The 21343-nt window shown below is 35.5% G+C and overlaps 1 protein-coding gene across 1 annotated transcript in view; it reads left to right on the top strand.

Moving 5' to 3' along the window:
* Nucleotides 1-21343, top strand: part of LOC150102478 (protein trachealess-like) — a 209303-nt gene that overhangs the window by 143842 nt on the left and 44118 nt on the right. Inside the window, exons 4-9 of the mRNA XM_090399600.1 lie at nt 3119-3208; nt 10875-11061; nt 12380-12498; nt 14548-14741; nt 15011-15117; nt 16096-16243. Coding sequence (XP_090255726.1) covers nt 3119-3208; nt 10875-11061; nt 12380-12498; nt 14548-14741; nt 15011-15117; nt 16096-16243 — 845 coding nt within the window. The remainder of the gene's footprint in view (nt 1-3118; nt 3209-10874; nt 11062-12379; nt 12499-14547; nt 14742-15010; nt 15118-16095; nt 16244-21343) is intronic.

Here is a 21343-nt window from a genome sequence, read left to right as displayed (position 1 = left end):
GCACTTCTTTCACCTGAGAGTAGCAGACTCGGAGTTCATCTTGGTTTTTATTTATTTTTTTATCCCTTCAGGTAGACGCTGACAGCGAACGCACACCACGTGCTCCGAAACTTAATTACTTCGTGACTAGGTAAATAGGGGTCGTGATACACCAGTCACGTTCGCTCTGAGTGGACGGATTCATAAAAAGGTTGGCATTTCACGTGGAAAACAAGAGGAGGGCGATAGGTTTAGGCGCTCGCTAGCGAACTGGGACACTAGACATCGCCGCTTAGGTTTTGCGCGACACGGATCACTGCACCTGCAGTGTGCTTGCTAGCTGGTGGTGGGTTGGACATCGTTTGCACCGATAAAGTTTGGCGTACTAGCGGGAGTGTCATTACAAAGTTGGTATATTACGAGCAAAAGAAAAAGAAATGCTGTCTTATTTGCACCAAGTACGGATAAGGTGATGTAATAATGCCAAAGATTTTGTTATGTCGACAGATCAGTGCCTGAACAAGTCATTTATTAAATTTGTCGATCGGATTTACGGCAACCCTTTGCCGTATTTGGTGGAGATAAAATAACTACATTTGTGATTTCATATATACAAGCGGGACCGTGGATGAATGTGGCTTGTTGAGCACCAACAAATATTAACTTATACTTTGGTGACTCTTTTATTTTCATTGCGAGTGCAACTGGTTATCTTTTAGACGTTGTAGTCTACAAAGGATTTCCTGGTTTTTCTAAACTCTCAACACATCTGCCGCTCGCCGGAACAATTTAAAAAACACCTGGTTTCTAGAGTATCACATGCCGTTTTCATTAACGTTACGGACACACATCGAGTGCGCGGTGAATGCAAATATACAATTCAACTTTCATCACGTATTATTTTCTCAATGGAAAAGTAATCTTTTTTTTTTGTTCGTTTGTTTGGTGCAAAGGTTCATTGATCAATAGTGATGGTTAGCTCCCAGGTTCCATCAAAAATATACAAAAGCTGCGTGCACACCTCTTTATTCCTTTGTGTAGTTTTAATTATTATTTTTTTTTACTTGAAGTGCAAGTAAGAAACCGATTAACGTAATTAAAACATTTTTTCCCAGTGATGATCACAGAGGAATCAGAAGTGTAAGCGATGCAAAAAAATTGTTTTTAAGAAAGCGAAAATTATTTCTGTTCATAGTTTTTTCTAGTAATAAAATCATTTTTAATTTATCAATTTGGTTAAACAAGTTTATTTATTTTTTAATAAAAAAAAATTGAGAATTTTCGTTGTCATGTGATCAGCATTAAAACTGCGAACACCGTGTTTATTAAAGATGACCCATTTGTATAAGAACAAACCCTACAGTAAAGAAGATTCAGTAGAAATAAAGAGCGCTGCACGCAGCATTCCTTACATGTTAAGTGTAGCATACATTGGATAAAGATAAAGATGGGAGTCATCGCCTCCCATCATTTCTTCAAGAGCGCCTGTCTGTAGTCAGCCAACAAGAATGTCTTTACTCAGCTGCATAAAATCTTTAAGCCAATGACTGATAGACTATCTTCAAGACGTCATCTCTCTCTCTGTGAAACGGAAGCGAGGAATGAAGGATGGTGACAGATGATGCTGATTTTTAAATTTCAGAAATATCTGCATTAAGAATGTTAAATCCTAACGGATAATTCGTATATTTCGAAGAAAGAGGCATTGTCTGAATGCGTGATCTTAAACTGCTAGCGTAATGAATTTTTGATTGTAAACATATTTCTCGCTTCGTCGGTCTTTTGTTTATCACCTCCATCGCCTGAATTCTCAAGAAATTTGTAAAAGCACAAATGACATAGGCTACTATTACGTTAATGCTTTTTTTAATGGAACCTATAATTATACTGTTTCCCCTGCAATACTTGAACGATATTGCTCAGTTTATGTGAATATAATCACTTTATAATACTTTAAAAGACCTTTCTACATAGATTTCTTTCTGAATCTTTTTATTAAAGGTCTGAAGTAGCTTAAAGTTTCATGTTTGGTCTCTACAGGGAGGTTTCAGATTATGTTAAAAATACACTTAAATAAAATAATAAGAAAAACAATTATTTAAAATAAAAAAGCCAATAGGCTTCATTTCGGCAATGTAAAATATTATTTAAATTAAGGGGATATTAAATCCCACATTGTTTTAAAACCGAATAAGAAACTCAAAGAATGGAATCAAAGAGTTTCATGTCGAATATAGTATAACTATAAACGTATCAGCGACTAGTAGCGTAAGCTAAAGTACGTAGTACAAAGTACGTAGCACAAACTAGGGCAACTCGTTGCAAAGGTGGAGAAAGTTCTGATCGCTATTCTTAGTATTTTCCATAATGTAAAACCCATCTCCTAGGAGATGTATGATGTTATACATTATGGTGGAGGGTCACTACCCAGACCGGTTTCGAACTTTATTGAGATCTCATCATACGGCATGAAACTCTTTGATTCCGATCTTTGAGTTTCTTATTCGGTTTTAAAACAATGTGGGATTTAATATCCCCTTAATTTAAATAAGAAAAGCAATGTTTGCCCTCCCATGTACTATCGGTTTACGACCTGTCGTAAGTGGTAGTCACATTAAAAAAAAATTACAATAAATTTTTGTCAGTACAAATTTTAAAAGAATTTAAATTTGAATTCCTTAGTCTCATCCTAATATTATATCCTTTATGCCATCACAATGATTTCGTACGAAGCCTGTTTACATCGAGGTTATCACCACTTCAGCATTGATTTTCACTTCAGCATGAATTTCCGTCCTATAAACTGAAATATGAATATAACTTGTTTGTGAAATTTAAAAAAATTAATTAATTAAGTTTGCATCTTTGCAGATGATTTCACAGTTTAATAAAACTCTCGAGTGGCGCCAGTCAGAAATGGCACATTCGATCCGAAATCACGTTTCTTAGTAGGTCGACCACCGTTGCGAGAGAAAGATTGCCGAGTTGAATAACTCGAAAAAATTAATTACTATATTCACGTATAGCTATCCAATTAATTAGCCCAACAATGTGTTACCCACTTTTCTGCATTTACTTCCCCCCCCCGTTCGTTCTCTTACGGGGCCACCTGCTCAAAATTTTTCTTTCTTTCTTTCAGTCGTTAGACGGGTTCGCCTTCGCCCTAGGAGCTGACGGCCGCTTCCTCTACATCTCCGAAACTGTTTCCATCTATTTAGGCCTATCGCAGGTAAGTACGTTTTTTTTTATTCTCCCCCCCCCGAACCCTCTAGGTCTCCTCCTGTTGTCCTCTGCAGCTTAACATAGTGCTTCGATGGGTGGGCTGAATGCGATAAGAGGTCCCTACGGCCTCTCCATCTAAGGATGATACCTTAGCTCTTATCGCCAAGCCCTGAGTAAAATCCTTGAAATTTTATTACCTAACCTTGAAAGAACGTTGATAACTACCTCACAAGGAAGAAAAAAGTGACTCAGACCATCGGTATTCGTATTGGAACTTTCGCTATTATTATTTTTGTGAAAAGCGTAATATTGAAAATCTTTTGAAATTAGCTACATAGAACTATAAAAACCGTTGACATTGTATACAAAAAGAAAAGCAACATAATCGTAACACAAACAGCCCAATAAAGAAATTAACACAACTCTTTCTCTCCTACATAAAACTGATTTTTTTTATTCTCTTATCATTTAGACGAAAAAAGGGGAAATATATATATATTTTCTTCCATTCATATGCAAATTATCGAAAGAAATATTAAAACACCTTGGAAGTCGAATAATTTGTTTTACTGAACCATTTAAAAATATTCTTTTAAACTAAAAATACATCTTAGAATGTGCAAAATGAAAACCGAAATCGTAACTAAAGAAAAAAAGTCAAATCTCACTTTAAAAGAAAAGACGAAGTGGTAAAACCGAATGACTCTTTCAGCGACTACATACACATTCTAGCACAAATTAAGTCACAGCATATAAACTAAATAAGCACAGAGAATGCAGTGAAGAATTCATTTTGAGCGAGGGAAGATGAGAATAAAACGTGTATTTCTAAATATGTCCATATTTGGCAATCTTCAACCGCAAGTCATACAGTAAGATTTCGTAACATTTTAATGCTAGGTTGAACAGTAAAATATGTAGTTTTTAAATGCGTTTTTTTTTCAATATTAATATATGGTTTATCATAATTATATCGGTTTAGGTAATTTTGGAAATAAGATTGATGACTTTAGATGCATAACCAGCTTGTAGCTTTTTTTTTTCTTAACTCCTAATACTTGACACGAATAATGATGACCTGTTAATATCTCTTTTGAAACATAAACAACAGCGTATGATTACAGTAAGCGAACAAAATGGATTTTAATATTCAACAGTGATAAGCATCAGTTATCTCTTTATAACTAGTCGCGAAAGTAAACAGAAAGGGGGAAAAAAAAGGATGACGTTTTGGAATATATTTATACACGAGTGTATAATATGTTTCATAATCTCTCTATCCAAACTTTCAGTGGATAGACACGTGAAAGTATAAACTTGAATATTAAGACTCCTTTTTAGTCTATATTATATGAAATGGCGTATTTACTGTGAAGAAGGACTGCAGTGTTTTTGATACTTCCCTTTATGTTTTAACGGTTACAAAAGGAAGCAGTTTTCTTTAGTGGGACATTAATGAGTGATTTGTATATTTCTACATATTCTTCGCACTGTGAATAGGATGCATGTACCATATATAATATCCTCAATATGTATTCCGACTCACTGTGTCGGAATAGGCATTGAGGGCGAGCCATTATGTATATGCTTCTATATTTGCCATCACGCTTTTGTCATTCTGGGTATGCTCCCCACCACTTTATCATAATGTGAGTCAGGTGTTTACTTCAACATCACCGCCAGTCCATGTCCCGTTGTTCTGACTAAGCGCTCCATTTTCTTATAGAGATGTTCTGCCTTTTGAGTTGAGATTGGGACTTGGCGCAGACCAGTTACATTTTTCTACAAAATTTCCACAAATTATGTTGCAGTGTAGAAAGTATGAACTGATACTGGATAGGATAAATGCTATTTATCCTATTAGGCATTAGGAGAAACAGCTTCGTACTATTTACACCTCTACTGCCTAACTTTACCGTTCGGATGAGATGATTGACCCATTACAGGACTTATTTACCCAGTCGGTTTAGCGTACTTCAATGCTACAATATCAGAGATTTCCAATACTTCCGCAGAGTATTTAGATTCCATTCACCAATCTTTATGTTGGCTTCTAAACTGGAAGAGGCCTTTTTCTTTAGCCAGTAAATCACGTCTTAATTTTGTGGTTTAATCATTTCTGAATGATTCAAAATTGTTCAGCCTTTCCAGATGAAAATAACTTGCGTATAATTTGTCTTCGTTCGGGCATCTTTTTTTTACATGTTCTTTACATGCTCTATGACAGTATTATGGTAAAAAAACAAACACCGTTTCTTTTCTGTTATTGTAGTTATTGGACACTGAATGGTCGTTGTGCATCCTTCAGCATTACGATTTGTTACGGTAGCAGTCGTTGACTTTGTGCCAACAAATCAACAGCTTTCCTTTAACATTCTCTGTGTCATTTACGGCGAACTTCGTGGCTATTTTATCGTATAAGCCTTCAACGAACTTCAACCTTCGAGTATCATAGAAGCAATGGTATCTCATTAGTCTCAGTTTGAGATCGATTGAACCTCTTTGTATATTAAAAAAAAGCTCTTATGAAACATTTATTTATGAAAAGGGCAATTATTTCCTCTGCAGTATTCTCTTCCCCTTATATTTTGCGAGCATTGTTGTCATCAAATTGAAGATCCACCAGGTGGCCTTTGTACTGGAGGCAAATATTCCGAATTTGTCTACCATTAAAACCATTAACCGACACGAAGAAAGCTTTCCCTGGAGGATGTGTACACTTATGTGACAAGGTAATTATCTTACTTAGTGCATGCCACAGTGAAACGGTTAATTAATTTTGCAACGAAGCCATTATGAATGGCTTCAAACAGTTATTATCGGTAATTTATCTGCTTCTTTTCAATCCATTAATAGCAGATGCTTAAAGACACCGAAATTCCTCAATCAAGTCATATGTATATACTGATGAAATGGGTTCATATTTTTTTCTTTAATGAATCTTTTTTTTTTTTTTAATTTTCATCCTGGAAATAAGCGGTGGAACATTGCATGGAAGTATACAATAACATTTGAGGAAGGTTTGAAGTTAGTTGCGTAACACCAGAGGTCTCCAATCTTTTCCCTTTGGGAAATCTTACTGGGAGATCTGAAGATAACTACAACACGCATGGAAAGCAGTTTTTTATTGGTTTCAGATAGGATAACTTGAACTAATGTTTCCTCTATCGTAATATAAAATATAACATGCAAATTATGTTTTATTTAATAACATACTGGACTGTCGATTCCGCGGAAATTTTAATGAATAGAAAGAAAAATCTGATCATTTAAACCAATTAAGGACTCTTCCTATGATTCTGGAACCAACTAGCAATGGACTTTTTTTTCTGTTGAATTGCAGAGCAACAGATCGATGTCAAATACATTCTCTGCCGTGGATAAATATTAACGACACACCTTTCCTTTCTCGTGTTAAAAGACTGGGTGAATTAACGCTGTTAACTTTCCTCCCTCATTACTTTATTTTTAGCAAAAAATAGCATTTTACAAATGATTCGGAATTCTATGGGGTGCAACTTTTTTACCGCCCTGTTATTTGTGTTATTGCATATTACATGACTAGCGGAAGCCTTGTCGACGTGGGTGGGTTCCTGTAATTCGACCATGCATGTTCATGTCTAGTGTTTTTGTATACGTCACCATATAATGTCGGTGGAAAATATGTCGGAATAATTGTGAAAAAAATGGTAGGCTGCACCTTAAAAAGTAGATTGCGGCTATATATATATAAATATATGCAAGAAAAATTCTTACACACAAGGTGTAATGAAGAAAAAAATACTCGCGAATGTTATATATGCTCACGATGCGACTGCCTGTTTTGGGATTTCCTATTTGGGCTTTTAATGAAGTATTGTTATATGAATAGAAGTGAGCCTTCGTAGCTCTTGAGCCCTTTAATTGGAAATAAAAGAAAAGGTTCTAACTCCGTCTGTGAAGTGAGGAACCTTTATTCAGGTGTTTTCAGTCAAATAGCGAGTGTTAACCGATGGCTGTGTTAATTCGCCGTGGCACGTAATCAAGAGACTCTTCCCGTCTTAAGGGACTGCTTGGGTTGACGAGGATGAAAATATGAGGAGCCTCTGGAGCTCATTTATTAGCGACGTTTCGTTTTCCAACATCCTGGTTTCAAGTCTCGTATAAAATGCGAGTGAAAGAAAATTAGTGTCATACGGAACACACACAGGATTTTTCTTCCGACTAAACGCCGGTTGAAAACACGACAAATCCAAGGACGTAATGTTTCAATGGGCATAAGACTGACTATCTCATCCAGCAAAATGAATGTCTCGAAGCGAAGAAAACATTGGCCGATCATAGGCCTAGAAATGATGAGCGTAAAAAATACCATAGAAATTGTTATTTATGACTGTTGTGATTTTTTCCCACAATGTGACCTTAATCAAGTTACCCCCTCTCAAAATATCTTTACTTTTTTCACGGGATATCACAGTATGTTTCACTAACACTTAATTATATCTGGAACAGAATTACAAATAAGTGTGTGAACAATCAGTACATTGTTGTTGTAAAATTCTAATTTTTATTTCACTGCACTGACCACTTCTGTTTCTTCGGCATTCCTCTCGCTAACCCCCACTACAATCTGAGGGGGTCTTTAATACTGTATTCAAATTATTGAGCAAATTCTTCTGCCAGTAACTTTATCTTACGCATCTAACCTACTACTGGTATTGTGTTTTATAAATACGAAAATAATCCTTGAAATATTTCACTTATCTATTGCTGGTTTTCGTCTAAATCTTTGGCAACTTTTGTGTGGTTTTTGGAATGTGAACGGTTGAGACACAGTGACAATAGCGGTCTTGGCGTGTCACATAAACTAATGACACATTGCCGTTATTATCCTTCAACCTATTACTTTAAAAGGAAAAAAAATCGCCCCGTTTTCTTTCCCTGTTCGTCTGGCCACTTATGCTCTGTTGGGTCGAAGAATTTTATTTGTAGCTGCACTGTTTTAATTAGCTTTGTATCTTAGGTTATGACAAGGCCTAATCGTATATAATTAGACATCACCACAAAAAAAAAAAAAATGTTCTACGTTAAACCACGCACTTACCTCCTTCCCCTCAAGATAGAGAGAAAAAAGGGAGTGAACGAGACTATAAATCAGCATGATTTATGTGTGCCCAACTTGGTATTCTTCATTAAAGATGACTTGTTTAGTATGGCGTTCCCTTCTAACAAGTCCGCAATCCCCTCATCACGTCACTGGCCAGGAGAGCCGGTTGGGTTTAGTTGAATAACAGGAACATTGGTCCCGTAAGATAGTTTTAATGAAGCGGTCACCGATCCAGAGTAGATAGAGGTTAGACATGTTTACAAAATATGAAGGAACAGACCGTTTAGAGAGCCACTCACAAGGAAGTTTTCTTTGGCTTATATTTCGTGGCTTAGATTTCACTTTCCGTAGCTATAAATCGCCTGTTTTATGACTAGTCTTTTGCTGTACATCGCAGAGGAATGTGTTTTGCATTCCTTCGCAAACAAAGACGTCGTTAATGAATACGTCAACTGATTTTGCCTCTATTATTTCGATAAAATCGTAAAATACTCCCCCACTGTTTACGATGTAATTTTTTTTCAATAGTAAAATCGTGTATTTTGGCTTAGGAAACCACATACGGATAATCAACAATTTTAAATTAAAAAAATAACTTATTTTTGGGTTGTCTTATAAACTAGAAAACACATAAACCCACTCTCTTTTTACTGGTCTTATATAATTATTAAAACATTAATTAAAATACTGGTTTACTTATTCCTTTATGTATCCTTTGGATCAGCCTGTTCATCTCTCTTTTAACCTGACTGCAGTTTCGTAATCTCGCAGGTACGGTGGATTGTATTTTTAACTGCTAAAGTTAACTACAGTATTGTCATCAAAGACATTTAAAGTTAACCTCCATTGAATTGTTGACAACGAAGTTAACACAGGTGAATTCCTTCAGCTCTTCTTGAAGATTTTTTTTTTCAAGATTTCTTAATTATAATCTCAAGGATTTACGATTATCCGGCCGGAAGAACAATTGTGATAGCTCACCAGGAGCCCCGGTATTGATTTTTTTCCCCCAGCGCTGAATTGTTCTTATAATACTTGATTGACTTCATCCTATCAACTGCGGTCGTGAGTTCGGCAATTTCACGACTTGTTAGACTCACTTAGAAATGCTTTCCAATCACGACCCATAATCAGAGGAAGCTAAAATTCCTCCTGATATTGCCGAGAAAATTGTTCATGCATCTACCAGGAATTTGCTTGTCTACGAGTGATTGATTCCTAGATTTAACTGCCTGCTGTTAGTTCACTGTCTAAGAGTGAGTTTTTTTTTTTTTTAAATATCGACCACACACACACACATACACTAGAGGTCACAGGACTTTTAACACAATAGTGTTATGTGTGACGGTGAAGGAAAAAGAAGAAATATATTAAGTTTATTTAAAAATGAGGAGGATGTATTCGTCGGGAGAAGCAATACAAGGATGCCTTTTCCAAAGAACAGAGAGAGATGGAATGAATGAAGGAAGGTGATAAAACGCTGATTCGATATGTTTGGTATTGAATTATGTACGGATGTTGCCCAGTGGTTGTTGGTGTTCTTGCACGATTACAGGAATAGTGGAGAAAACGCCTGTGTGAAAGTGAGTGGAGGATTAGGCATCGTAGCAGAAAATACCTTGGACCAAAGTAACCAGAATTATTTATCACAGAAATAGAAATTTATATGAAGGGAGCTAACTCCTAACTTTTTCAAGTCAGTTTAGATCTTCAATAAGAGGAGAGGTGGCCTTACACCGAACGATGAAATTCGTCTCCCACCTAAAGACAAACATCGATCCCCACACAGCGATTCTAATCCGCATCCTGTCGGTTGGAAAGATGCTACCAACTCGACTAACCAGGATGTTAAATAAAAATCAACTGAAATCTCAAATGCAGTCTATTTGATCTTTAAGAAGGGAAAAACAAGTCGGGGCTTTGAAAACGTCAGTTTCTGTTTCTCCAAAGAATAATAAAAAGCTTGTGCGATGGAACACAGTTCGTATGTGCATTTATCCAAAATAAAATGCCCTGGTAGAACTTGCAAAAGGACATGAGAGTTGGTACACATACCCCCTTAGTTTTCAGGTGGGGGAGGAGTTGGGAATCTATCAACTTTTTCGACGAGTGGAGTAGTAATCAACGTCTTTGATTCTCACGGCCAATATATAAACTAATCATAATAAAAAAATTTTAAAAAATTTAAAAAAAGACGCAAAATAAATTTGAAATAGAATTAGAGTATCATGAATTTATTATTTCATGTGTTGATTGAAAATACAGAACATGTACATAAAAAATACTGTAAGTTATGCATATTCATACAACAGTATATATATATTATTATATTGATAGAGAGACTATTTCACAACAGTATATATATATGTGTGTATATATATATATATATATATATATATATATATATATATATATACCGTTGTATGAGCATAAAGAAGAATAGCGATCACTTTGTGATTAAATACTTTGTTTGAGAAACTTTGTTCCACCGCTGCCGCTGCAATATGGGTGTTATTTATTAAAATACTGTAAATAAAACAGATGTGCATACTGATGTAGAAACAGGGTTGTGTCTCATTGTTTGCAGGTGGAGATGACTGGAAGCAGTGTGTTTGACTACATCCATCAACAGGACCACGCAGAATTGGCCGAACAAATGGGCATCAACCTGTCTCAGTCGCAACCCATGTCCTCTCCTGGCTCCGTAGGATCTGACGACGGCTCGTCCTCTACCACAGGGGGTCCTTCAACTCCGACAGGTCTCGAACGACCAGGTAATATTTATTTTTTTTTTTTTCATGATTAGTGTTATTGTCAGAACAGGCGTCCCCGTATACGCTGACAAATGTCATGGGTTGTTTCCATACCTCCTGTTGATCGATGCTCCGTATGTGCATGGTGAAAATTCAGTGCGACTGTACTTCGTCGCCATGAATCGCCCTTGATTTCAATTAAAATTTCTTTAGCCTCATGGGATTGTCGTAAATAACGTTTTAAATGATTGGGCACTTTTACTTGTCATCCCTCCTACCTCTTAGCAGATTCCCGGTTTTAATTGGGGCTGTAAATTGTGTACGACGTTTTCTTTTCGGGTGTGCCTACAACAGTGATTAATATTAGCCATAAGAACTTAGCAGGTGACGAATGTGCTTACTTTATTAAACAAGACATAAGGATGGCGTCTTACTTTAGTTTGCCGTCAATTTGGGGGTTACAAAAATAGGAACGGAACAGTCCAGTGATTATGTGATCTTTGGGACATCACAATTGTTGAATAATTCCTTTGAATAATAAAGAGCCACTGCGGCTCTAACCTGGGTTCGAATCCCGTCTAAGAAATGAAGAACCTTGATAAACATTTTGGATTTTTCATCCTACAAATTCAGATAAACCAACGAAAAGAGCACACACAGTTAATAAACAGAATACACCGGCTTCGTAAGCAACAAATTGTACGGGCATAGCCTCAGGGCTACGTGCTACTACTTTGTGCGTGAAGATCGGGATAAATGGAAAACTGTGGAGAAAAAAAAAACTGTTCAGGTTTATTATGAATGAACCTAAACCCCTATCATTGTTTAGCATGATTAAAAGGTGAGAGAAGATGGCAAAACGATGGATCCCTCGCCACGCTTTTGTTGTAGAACAACAGATTAGTGTGAAGACAATTGAGGAAGGAACACGCTACATGGGAATCGAATTAAATATCCTCCATGAAATATGAATAAAATGTCTCTAAGACATGAGCTTTTTTTGCGCAAATCTTTTTTTTTTCCATTAAACTTGTTACCAAAGGTTTTTTAGTATAGTAGTGTATGTTGTTTACTATTTTGTCTGTCTGTCTCTTCCTTCTTTTTTTTTATCTCTATCCCTTGCTTAAGCATGCGCACTCTTTGTTTATAATAATCTTTAGCTGTCAGCACACGGAATGGTCTTTAAATTATTTCTTTTAAAGCGTAATTAGAGGTACCGACAGCTCATTAACACGGAATGTCTTTATTTGATAGCATTTCTGTTGCCAGTATTGTAAATATATGATACTGTGTCACGTGTTTTAATAACTTGCAATATTTATGGGTTTTTTTTTTTCAGTTCCCATGATGACAGTGAGCAGCAGTAGTCTGTACAAAGGACTGGAGAGGGCTTTCTGCATCAGGATGAAGTCTACATTAACTAAACGGGGCTGCCATTTTAAATCCTCTGGTTATAGAGTAAGTTTCAATACCCCATTCTGTTTCAGTTTGTAGATTATGAAAAAAAAAGAACGTTTGTGAATTAGGGATAGCTTTTACCCATGTTAAAATTGCAACAGTTTTTTTTTTTTTTTTTGATTATTTTGTGTCATTCCGATGAATTATAGTATTGCTATTATTTCACTCCTAGAGGGCAGCACCGCTCGTGTGCAAATGTTAGAAATTTCCGTGCAGACATGTAAAACATCAGAGTAGCACTCACTGGAGGGGCGTGTGTTTGGGAGGATCGAAACTAATAATTTATTAATCAGCATAAATATTTCAATATTTCGTCGCAAAAAGCTTTCAGAAATCCGGTACATCGTCCAGAAATATGCACTCGTCTCCCGGCACTTGTTCGCGATACTGCATTTCCCCTTTCTGTTGAATTCTGCTCAGGACCGGACATGCTTTATCCATATTGAAAAACTCGCACACCCACTTTCCTTTTAAAATGCAAGCCTGAAAATTACATGGCTGTACGCAAGGAGAACCGCACATTTCGCACAGGCTTTCTTGTTGTTTCGCTTTAATGTGCGCATGCTTTCTAGAAGTTGCTTTTCAAGGAATTAGGAGTCAATTGAGCATTTAGGTGAGTCCGCAAAATGTGGTTTCAGTTGGATATCATTCAGTTAAAGATAGAGAGAGAGAGAGAGAAAGGGAATAAAGCATTTGTATTTTATGAAAGAAAGTATAATAACAATGAAAGGGCAGAAGGGGAAAGTCGAAACATGAAGAAGAAAACACAAAAATCGCAAATGTTAAGAAAACAGAGAATCCGTGTAAGTTCAGAAAGTGAAGAACAAAAGCAGGGTCAAAAATAAAAAGAAATAGCTTATGGTTTCATTATGCGCATGCGTTAACATGTGGATTAACGCGTGTTAATATAATCATATTTATTTTGGGCGCGATAAAAATCAGACTGCAAGAATGGCGAATTACAAAGCTGATTCAACAGAGATTAAAAAAAAAAAAAGTAAAGGAGAAAAGAGAACGGGAAGTTAGAATAAGGATAGAGAGAAGAAATAACAGATCGATGATCTATCCCAGATCAAAAGAGAACGAAGATATGAAGAATTTTCCTTCTGCTTCATTACAAACAGGAGATGAGATTTTTGCTTCCTTCGATCACTGGGTGTAAAAGCTCAAACATTGAGTTCATAATCTTGGAATTCTGAATAAATGTGATTTATTCACATTGTGGTCTATTTACTGAAATCAGTAAATAAGTAAAAGAATTAACTTATTTTAAAATGTTTATTATTTATTCGTTTTACTTTTACTTAGGTCTTGATTTTAAAAGCTATTATTTGTATTTTTCTGTGGAAAATATTCCGAAATCGAATGTTTACTTACTTTAGATTTTAAGGATAATTTTCTGAAATTTATCTCCAGAAATAAATTAGCCATGATTAACTGTTCTTACCTTAATTTATTTGTGGAGATACATTTCAGAAAATTATTCTTAAAATCTAAAGTAAGTAAAAAGTACGTTAAGTAAAAGAAATATCTTAATATTTATTTTTAACATTTAAAAAGAAAAAAGTCGTCTATTCAGTATACAAAAACAATGCATCCTAACATTTTGGTGAATAAATATGTACCCTACATGGATAATGTTCCTATCATCAATATGTCGCGATTATCCCTTAGTGACAATAAGTTGTCAGTAAGGAAAAGATCGGAGCTTAATATGCAAGATATTTATTATTTACTCATTTTGTTTGCTCAGATGAATAACTACCATTCTCATCTCTCTGACAAAAGCAGATGAAGACATTAGATATCTTGCATTGTATATCAGAATATATTTCTACAGAATATAATATGCAGTTACTGTAAGGGTGCATTTTTTTCGTCTTACTTATAAGCGATTCCGAGGGTTTCGTGAGATCTTCGATCTTGTTAGCACAGTACTGAAGTCGTGTGATCATCATAAAACCTAGAAAGAGTAAGAACCTTAAGCTAATTTGAGACGCGTTCAAATTCCTTGAATGTATGTGATCAGTACCCTTATTTCTTATGTAGGTGGTGCTTGTGCTGAGTCATTTAAGGCCTCAGTTCACGTTCTCTCACAACCGGAAACAGCCGACTTCAATACTAGGAATGGTCGCCTTGGCAATAGCTCTTCCTCCTCCTTCCATCAACGAGGTGCGACTAGAGAGTGACATGTTTGTGTCGAGGTTAACATTTGAATTTCGGATCGCCCACTGTGAACCAAGGTAAGTGTCAACCGGTTTGTCAGGGATATCGCCCTACTTAATTCAATGAGTCATTTAGAGAGAGAGAAAGATTAATTTTAATAAAGTGAGTTAGCTCTTTTGATGACAAACTATTAATACTTTATATTTTCCGTACGCTGTCTAGAACTGCAGCTTCTTCGTTTATTACGTCACTAAATTATGATTTAGAAATACTGTGTATATTTTACATCGTTTGCATGCGAGTAATTAAAATGGCTGTTTTTTGAAGCACTGTCTTTCTTCGACAGGGTCTCTGAATTATTGGATTACACGGCAGAAGAACTAACAGGGCGCAACATGTACACTCTTTGTCACGGACAGGATGTGCAGAAAGTTAGAAAATGTCATATAGACCGTAAGTTCATTATAAATCACTGATTGTTATATAAATACTTGTTTTGTGTAATTTTCATGAATCAAAAGTTATTTGTACGCTGAAATTTTGATTAAAATACGCCTAAATTGCAATCTATGAAGGAAAATGTCTATAGTCATCGTTATTTTGCATGAAGTACGCAAAAAAAAGTTTGTTTTTGAAACATAAACGCGACACGGTCCAGGAGTCCTTATGTTTAGCTCCTTAAAAGTTTCATTTTGTTGACAGCTGTTTCAAATTGTTGGCTATCAAGAATTCTCTCACGAAAAAAAAATCGTAAGCTTAAAATATCTGTTATAATATGAATTTCTACCTAGTCTATGATGCGAGTCAATACGTCAACATAGGTATTAAGCGAGCGAAAGCTTTAATCAGTGGCAGCATAAAAAGTCCTGGGTGTCCATGTCTTTAAAGCAGTATGATACCAAAACAAGATTTATTTTTATGAACTCTTAGTATTAAAATTTTAAAACCGGAACATTTGTGTCTACTTAATATAAAATGCGATTGATATTCATTAACCTTTCTTAATTATGTTTATAATGTAATTAAAATATTTTTACTATGTATTGATTATAATGCCTTAATTTTTTCATTTTTGGCTTTTAAAAAAAAACGAAAATATGCGTGCAGGGAAATGTAGTGAAACTTCTAATGTTAACACTTTCTAATAGATGGCAGCACACGTTGCATGCAAAAGAATGGTGTCCACGTTGCCCGATAGATGGCAGCACTTGTTCAGCAAGGAAGAGCTTCCCCCCCCCCCCGACTCCCTGGAATGAATTAATAATTTATTTCAAATATTATGTAGCATGTTTTCTTATTCCATTTCATCAGTTTATGCAAAATACAGTTTATATTTCGACATAGCATTTATTGTGACAATAGTAATATGCATTTGTGTCGTCCATTCTAATATGAATATTCAGTTTTGTTTCCTTTACAATATCCTTGCAGTGATTAACAAGGGTCAGGTAATGAGTGGATATTATCGCATTATCAACAAGAATGCGGGTTTCACGTGGCTTCAGACATGCGCCACAGTCATTTGTAATAACAAGAATTCCGAAGAACAGAGCATCATCTGTGTCAATTATGTACTCAGGTAAGCTCTGCTGAAAAGAAAGAAGTTTATATGTATAACTTAAAAACAAAGCGTAAAGGAACATGACAATAAATTTAAATCATAGTATTTTTAAATTATATTTTAAGTGTTCTAATAAAATATTATTTGCATTGAAGTTATAGTTGTTTATAGAAACTGAACCTTTTTATATTTAAAAACATTATTTGTTCTTAAATATGAATTCATAATTTTGAATTATAAATCCATAATCCAAAGGTTTCGTGTTCAGTCTCTAGTGTAGTTTCCACACATCAATAAAATACAAAAAGATATATAAAATGAATAAAAAATAGCAAAAGAATTCTTGGTCCACTCACAATACTAATGTAATATAGACTTCAACCTTTTGTAAGTGTGAATTACTTAAAAAATTAATTATTTTATATACATAAAATATCACTTACTTAAAACGATCAAGTATATATATTGAGTGACCACGGTATTAGGAACATCTTTATTTCAAGCGCGTGGGCCAGTTTGTTTCACAGTCATCATCCAAAGTGTTTTTTTCTTTCACGCGATGATGTCACACACACACACATATATTCACTTCGGTTATTGAGCGTTAATCGTGTAAATAGGACGAATAATGGTACGAATGTCAAGTTTTGTATTACAAACTCAGATAACATATTTCACAGTATGCGAATACCTAACGCAAGTTGAATAAAAATATTATTTTATAATTACTAAAATAAAAAGCCCAAAAGGTTTCATTTCGGCGATGCAAAATTATATAAATTAAGTGGATATTAAATCCAACATCATTTCCTTTCTATAAGGTTCGGCTGATGCAACTCGGAGTGTGGCGGCAGTGTATTCCCGCAAGCTCTCTGGTCAATTTTCGCACGAAACTTTTATAGTTTCTGTATTCTGCTTTGAAATGATGTTGGATTTAATATCCACTTAATTTATATAATATTCTTTTATATATAATATATAATAATAAAATTTAAAGCAGTTAAGTATGTTATTCGATTTAAATCTTTTTTAAACTTTTCGAAGGCCAGTGTATTTTCTTGCGATCTTTTTAAGTGTCATTAGTAATCTCCAAGTCCTATTTACTGCGTTGATTCACTAAAAGAGTAGTTTCATGCTGTTCAAATTCCAAATGGCATGTCCTGTACATAATGTTCAACTGTGTAGACCACTCCTAAATTATTATACGTTCTGTATGGGCTACTGAGTAATTTTTTTCGGTGAAGATGCCATTTCAATGCTCTTTGTACTTCAGTGAAGTACAAGAAGCTTTGAAATTTGTGTTATTATTGTGTTTCACATATATCGCGAATACCATATAAAAGGGAAATTAAAATCCATTTCGGAAAGAGAAAGATGTAGAATCTGATCTGTTTTTGGAAATATTTTTGGCTATTTAGAAAATCACAAGCCAATGAATCGTAAAGAGAGAGAACGATACGAACAAATAATGTTATGGACGCGCATCTCCCACACGACATCCTTCAATAGCCACCACTGATTTCATCAGATAATCAAACTTGCACATCTCGTTAAGTTAGTAAGGAACTCGTTACAAAAGGTGTCTTATATTCTCGGATTAGGATGGTAGTGTAGCATAAGCTTCAGACGTTAGATGTAGCATAACCTCAGAAAAATATTCGGCTGGCTGTGTCTAATTCGTCTATAACCAAAGTCCACTGCTCACTTTAGCAGCCATACAACGTTGTACAGCAGCTGAAGTAGACCATAGAGAGTTTGCTCATCTGGAACTACTTAAAACCTGTGGGTTTATGGTTGCCAGTTAAAGAATAATCCTGCTCAAAAAACACAGTCCTCTTTCCGTTTTTTATTCTTTTAATTTCACAAGGTTATAAAAATAATCTAATTTTCCCTTAATTATAACCATCAAGGGGGTTTAGGCAGTTGTTTTCATTCAATTATGAGTTTTGAATGACCTCTCGTGATTTATTATCTTGAATATATTATATTCGCTTTGTAGTTATTTACTTAAAATATGGAGTCTTGTTTCTATCCAAACGCTAGCATTTATTGTATGTAATTTTCCGAAACAACGGTGTAATGTGGATATTACAAGACCATCTCGAAAATAACGGCAAGTTATTCCATGTCGCCGTATGGGTTGCCCTTGACAACCCGTGTAATGGTAGCACCAAAAGGCGTGGAAAACACTGCATTTGCGATTGAGGGAAATTCCCAAAACTCAGGAGGTAAAAGACGGAGTAATTTGCAACCGACACGAAAACTCGGTGTCAGTGAGATGTTCATCCTACTCAAACGACCCTTCTTTGACACATACATCCACGGGGCGCCATCGCTATGATTTGATTTCATACTGTTCGTCGCTAATAGCTGCCACTAAGGATGGATGTGTGCGGAAAATGCGGTCATAGTGAGAAGAAAGCATGGGAAGGTAGAAGTCGTTACATAGGAACAGTTCGAAGAAGTTTGGGATTGAAAAAAAGTGCGTACAAACACATTAAAATTTTACTGTATTTTTCCATTGGTCGTAAAATTAATTTCGAGTATTCATTCCATATAGTTCATAATAAAATTGTTGAGGAAAGCAACTGTGTAGGAGAGTTACTAGTGGAGAGTTCCCCCTCGCCTTTGGTTGGAATGACCTAGGTTCGACTCCCATAGTATAAAAGGAATATTGTCAGACTAGGACTGATACAAAGTGGTAAGGCATTCCTCACGAAACCAACGATTGAATGCTGATTTATGTTATTGCCCGTGTGACCACACTCTTAAATTCTTCTTTATAATGGTTCTGAGTAAGCATTTCTGAAAACATCCAATTTAGAAAAATTGGTTTCATACCGGCGTATATTGAACTTGCAAATGGGAGTTCTAACGAACTCCCATTTTGCAAGTTCCTTTGGATATGAACTCTGCTTCTGCATAAGAATATTATTTTGTATACTAAAAAAAAAAAAAAGGGGGGATGATTATTATTGTTGTTACCTCGCTTCATCTTAACGTGTTAGGCTTAATGGCCTGTCACGATTAAGCAACTTGTTTTCATAGAAACCTAATTAATGTTCTAATTAGGTGAACCCTGTCTGCTGTGTGTGCCAACTGCATTAATTGTCAGGCACGTTTGTCTGTTTTGTGGGATGAAAAATTCGAGAAAATATGCCCTTCCTCGTATGAGACCAGCTAATTTATATTCAGTTGAACTCGTAAAGGTTCTTTAAGTCCCAGATGGGACTTAAATCCTGGTTTTCCCAACCGGAGGACACGTGGTTCTCCTTGAGCTACAGAGGGCCTTTGATATTATTTATTTTATTTTATTTATTTATTCTTCTTTTCAGGTTAAAATAAAAAAAAAGTTAACTCACAAGTTCTATTTAGACAGAATCTTAGACGATGATATAATTTTATAATTTGAGAAATTCTTATTTAATCAGATGAATGATGTTGATAATTGTATAGTTCACTGTTTTCCTAAATGTTAGATGCCCCCCACCTCTCTGAAGGGGGAAAATTAGTCTCTGTCATGCGATAGGGATAACTCATACAACATCCACATAGCAACTTCAATCGCATATGTTGCAGCTCAGTACTATGTACATTAATTTAGCATTTACGGAAACCTTAATTCCTAAGATAAGCTTTAGACTTTAGTATTATAAAGGCGTTGCATTAGCTATTTTGAATGTAACGTTACTAGCAATTACCCTTCTAGATATGAGTCATAACACCAACTCCATGGGAATGTGTAACTAAGAACAGAAATTTGCGCTGAAAAATAAAACAAGCCCAAATATTAAGGTTTTTTACATGATGCGAATAAGAAATGCGATCGATATTACAGTTATTTATTCGAAATGCATGATGTATTAATTCACGACAGTTATAAATTATGGTCTACACTGGCTATACGGTGCAGAAACTTGGACCGATAAAAGATCGATAAAAAACAAACAAACAAACTTGAAGCCTTTAACATGTTCATTGCCAAACACGCGATATCGCGCGATGCGAGTTCTCACCAAACGGCCGATCACGCGTTATCGTGTGGACGTCGTTAACTAAATAAAAAAATAAAAAACAGTTGGCCACCATACGAAATTCCAATTTTCAGCTTGGCAATGAACGATATCACGCGATGCGAGTTCTCACCAAACGGCCGATCACGTGTTATCGCGTGGACGTCGCTAACTAAATAAAAAAATAACAAAAAATTTGACCACCACACGAAATTCCAATTTTCAGCTTGGCAATGAAAGTGTTAAGATGTAGTTATTCAGACGAATGTTAAAAATCCCATGGACGGCAAAAACGTCCAATCAAGACGTATTGGAGCAAATGCGGAAATCTCGTGAACTTTTTGATACCATACAAAGAAGAAAAACTGCATATCTTGGTCACCTACTTCGTAATGAAAAATATAAGATACTTCAATGGATTATAAAAGGGAAGATGAATGGAAGAAGAGGACAAGAAATACGAAGAAATTCTTGGCTGGCAGACATCAGACAGTGGACTGGCATGAGCTCTGAGGGAGCGGCTGAATTTGCCATGGTGGTCGCCGACTTCCGATAGGAGATGGCACTCAAAGAAGAAGAAGGGTCAGTCCTGCCCAATATTGTTTGTTGTGTTAGGCTTAAGAGTCTGTGACAGGACAAATCACTCGGATTTTCATATATTTAATTCATACTGTGATACAATTCAATCTCTCTCTCTCTCTCCCAAAAAACTGCTATATCCAATAACAATAGGCTTAGACCAGTTTGTTTTCAGGAGAGAAAAAACCGAATTGCGCAGGAAAAAAAGATTTGTTGCACGCTTAATAATTAAACTTTAATTAGTTACCTCCCTTATTCAAATACAGCAACTCTTAAACTGGAATATAAAAAGATAACACCAATCCTTCGAATTCTTGAGTCATGAAATCCAACTCCATCGGTTGCATTCTTCCCCTTCTTCATATTTATTCGCCTATACTTCAGTCATAAAAGAACGAGAGAAAAAAACTCTATTTAAATAGATATTAATTCAGGATTTCTCTTAGCAGTATTAATATTTGGAGAATAAAACACATTTATTTGTCAAAAATAAAGATGCTAGATAATCATGCCAAAGAACTAATAA

The sequence above is a fragment of the Typopeltis vanoorti genome, chromosome 10, assembly GCF_054136105.1.
Source record: "Typopeltis vanoorti isolate ZY-2024b chromosome 10, IOZ_Tvanoo_1.0, whole genome shotgun sequence".
NCBI classification, from domain to species: domain Eukaryota; kingdom Metazoa; phylum Arthropoda; class Arachnida; order Uropygi; family Thelyphonidae; genus Typopeltis; species Typopeltis vanoorti.
The sequence above is the reverse complement of the archived record's forward strand: the minus strand, read 5'-3'. Positions and strand labels throughout refer to the sequence as shown.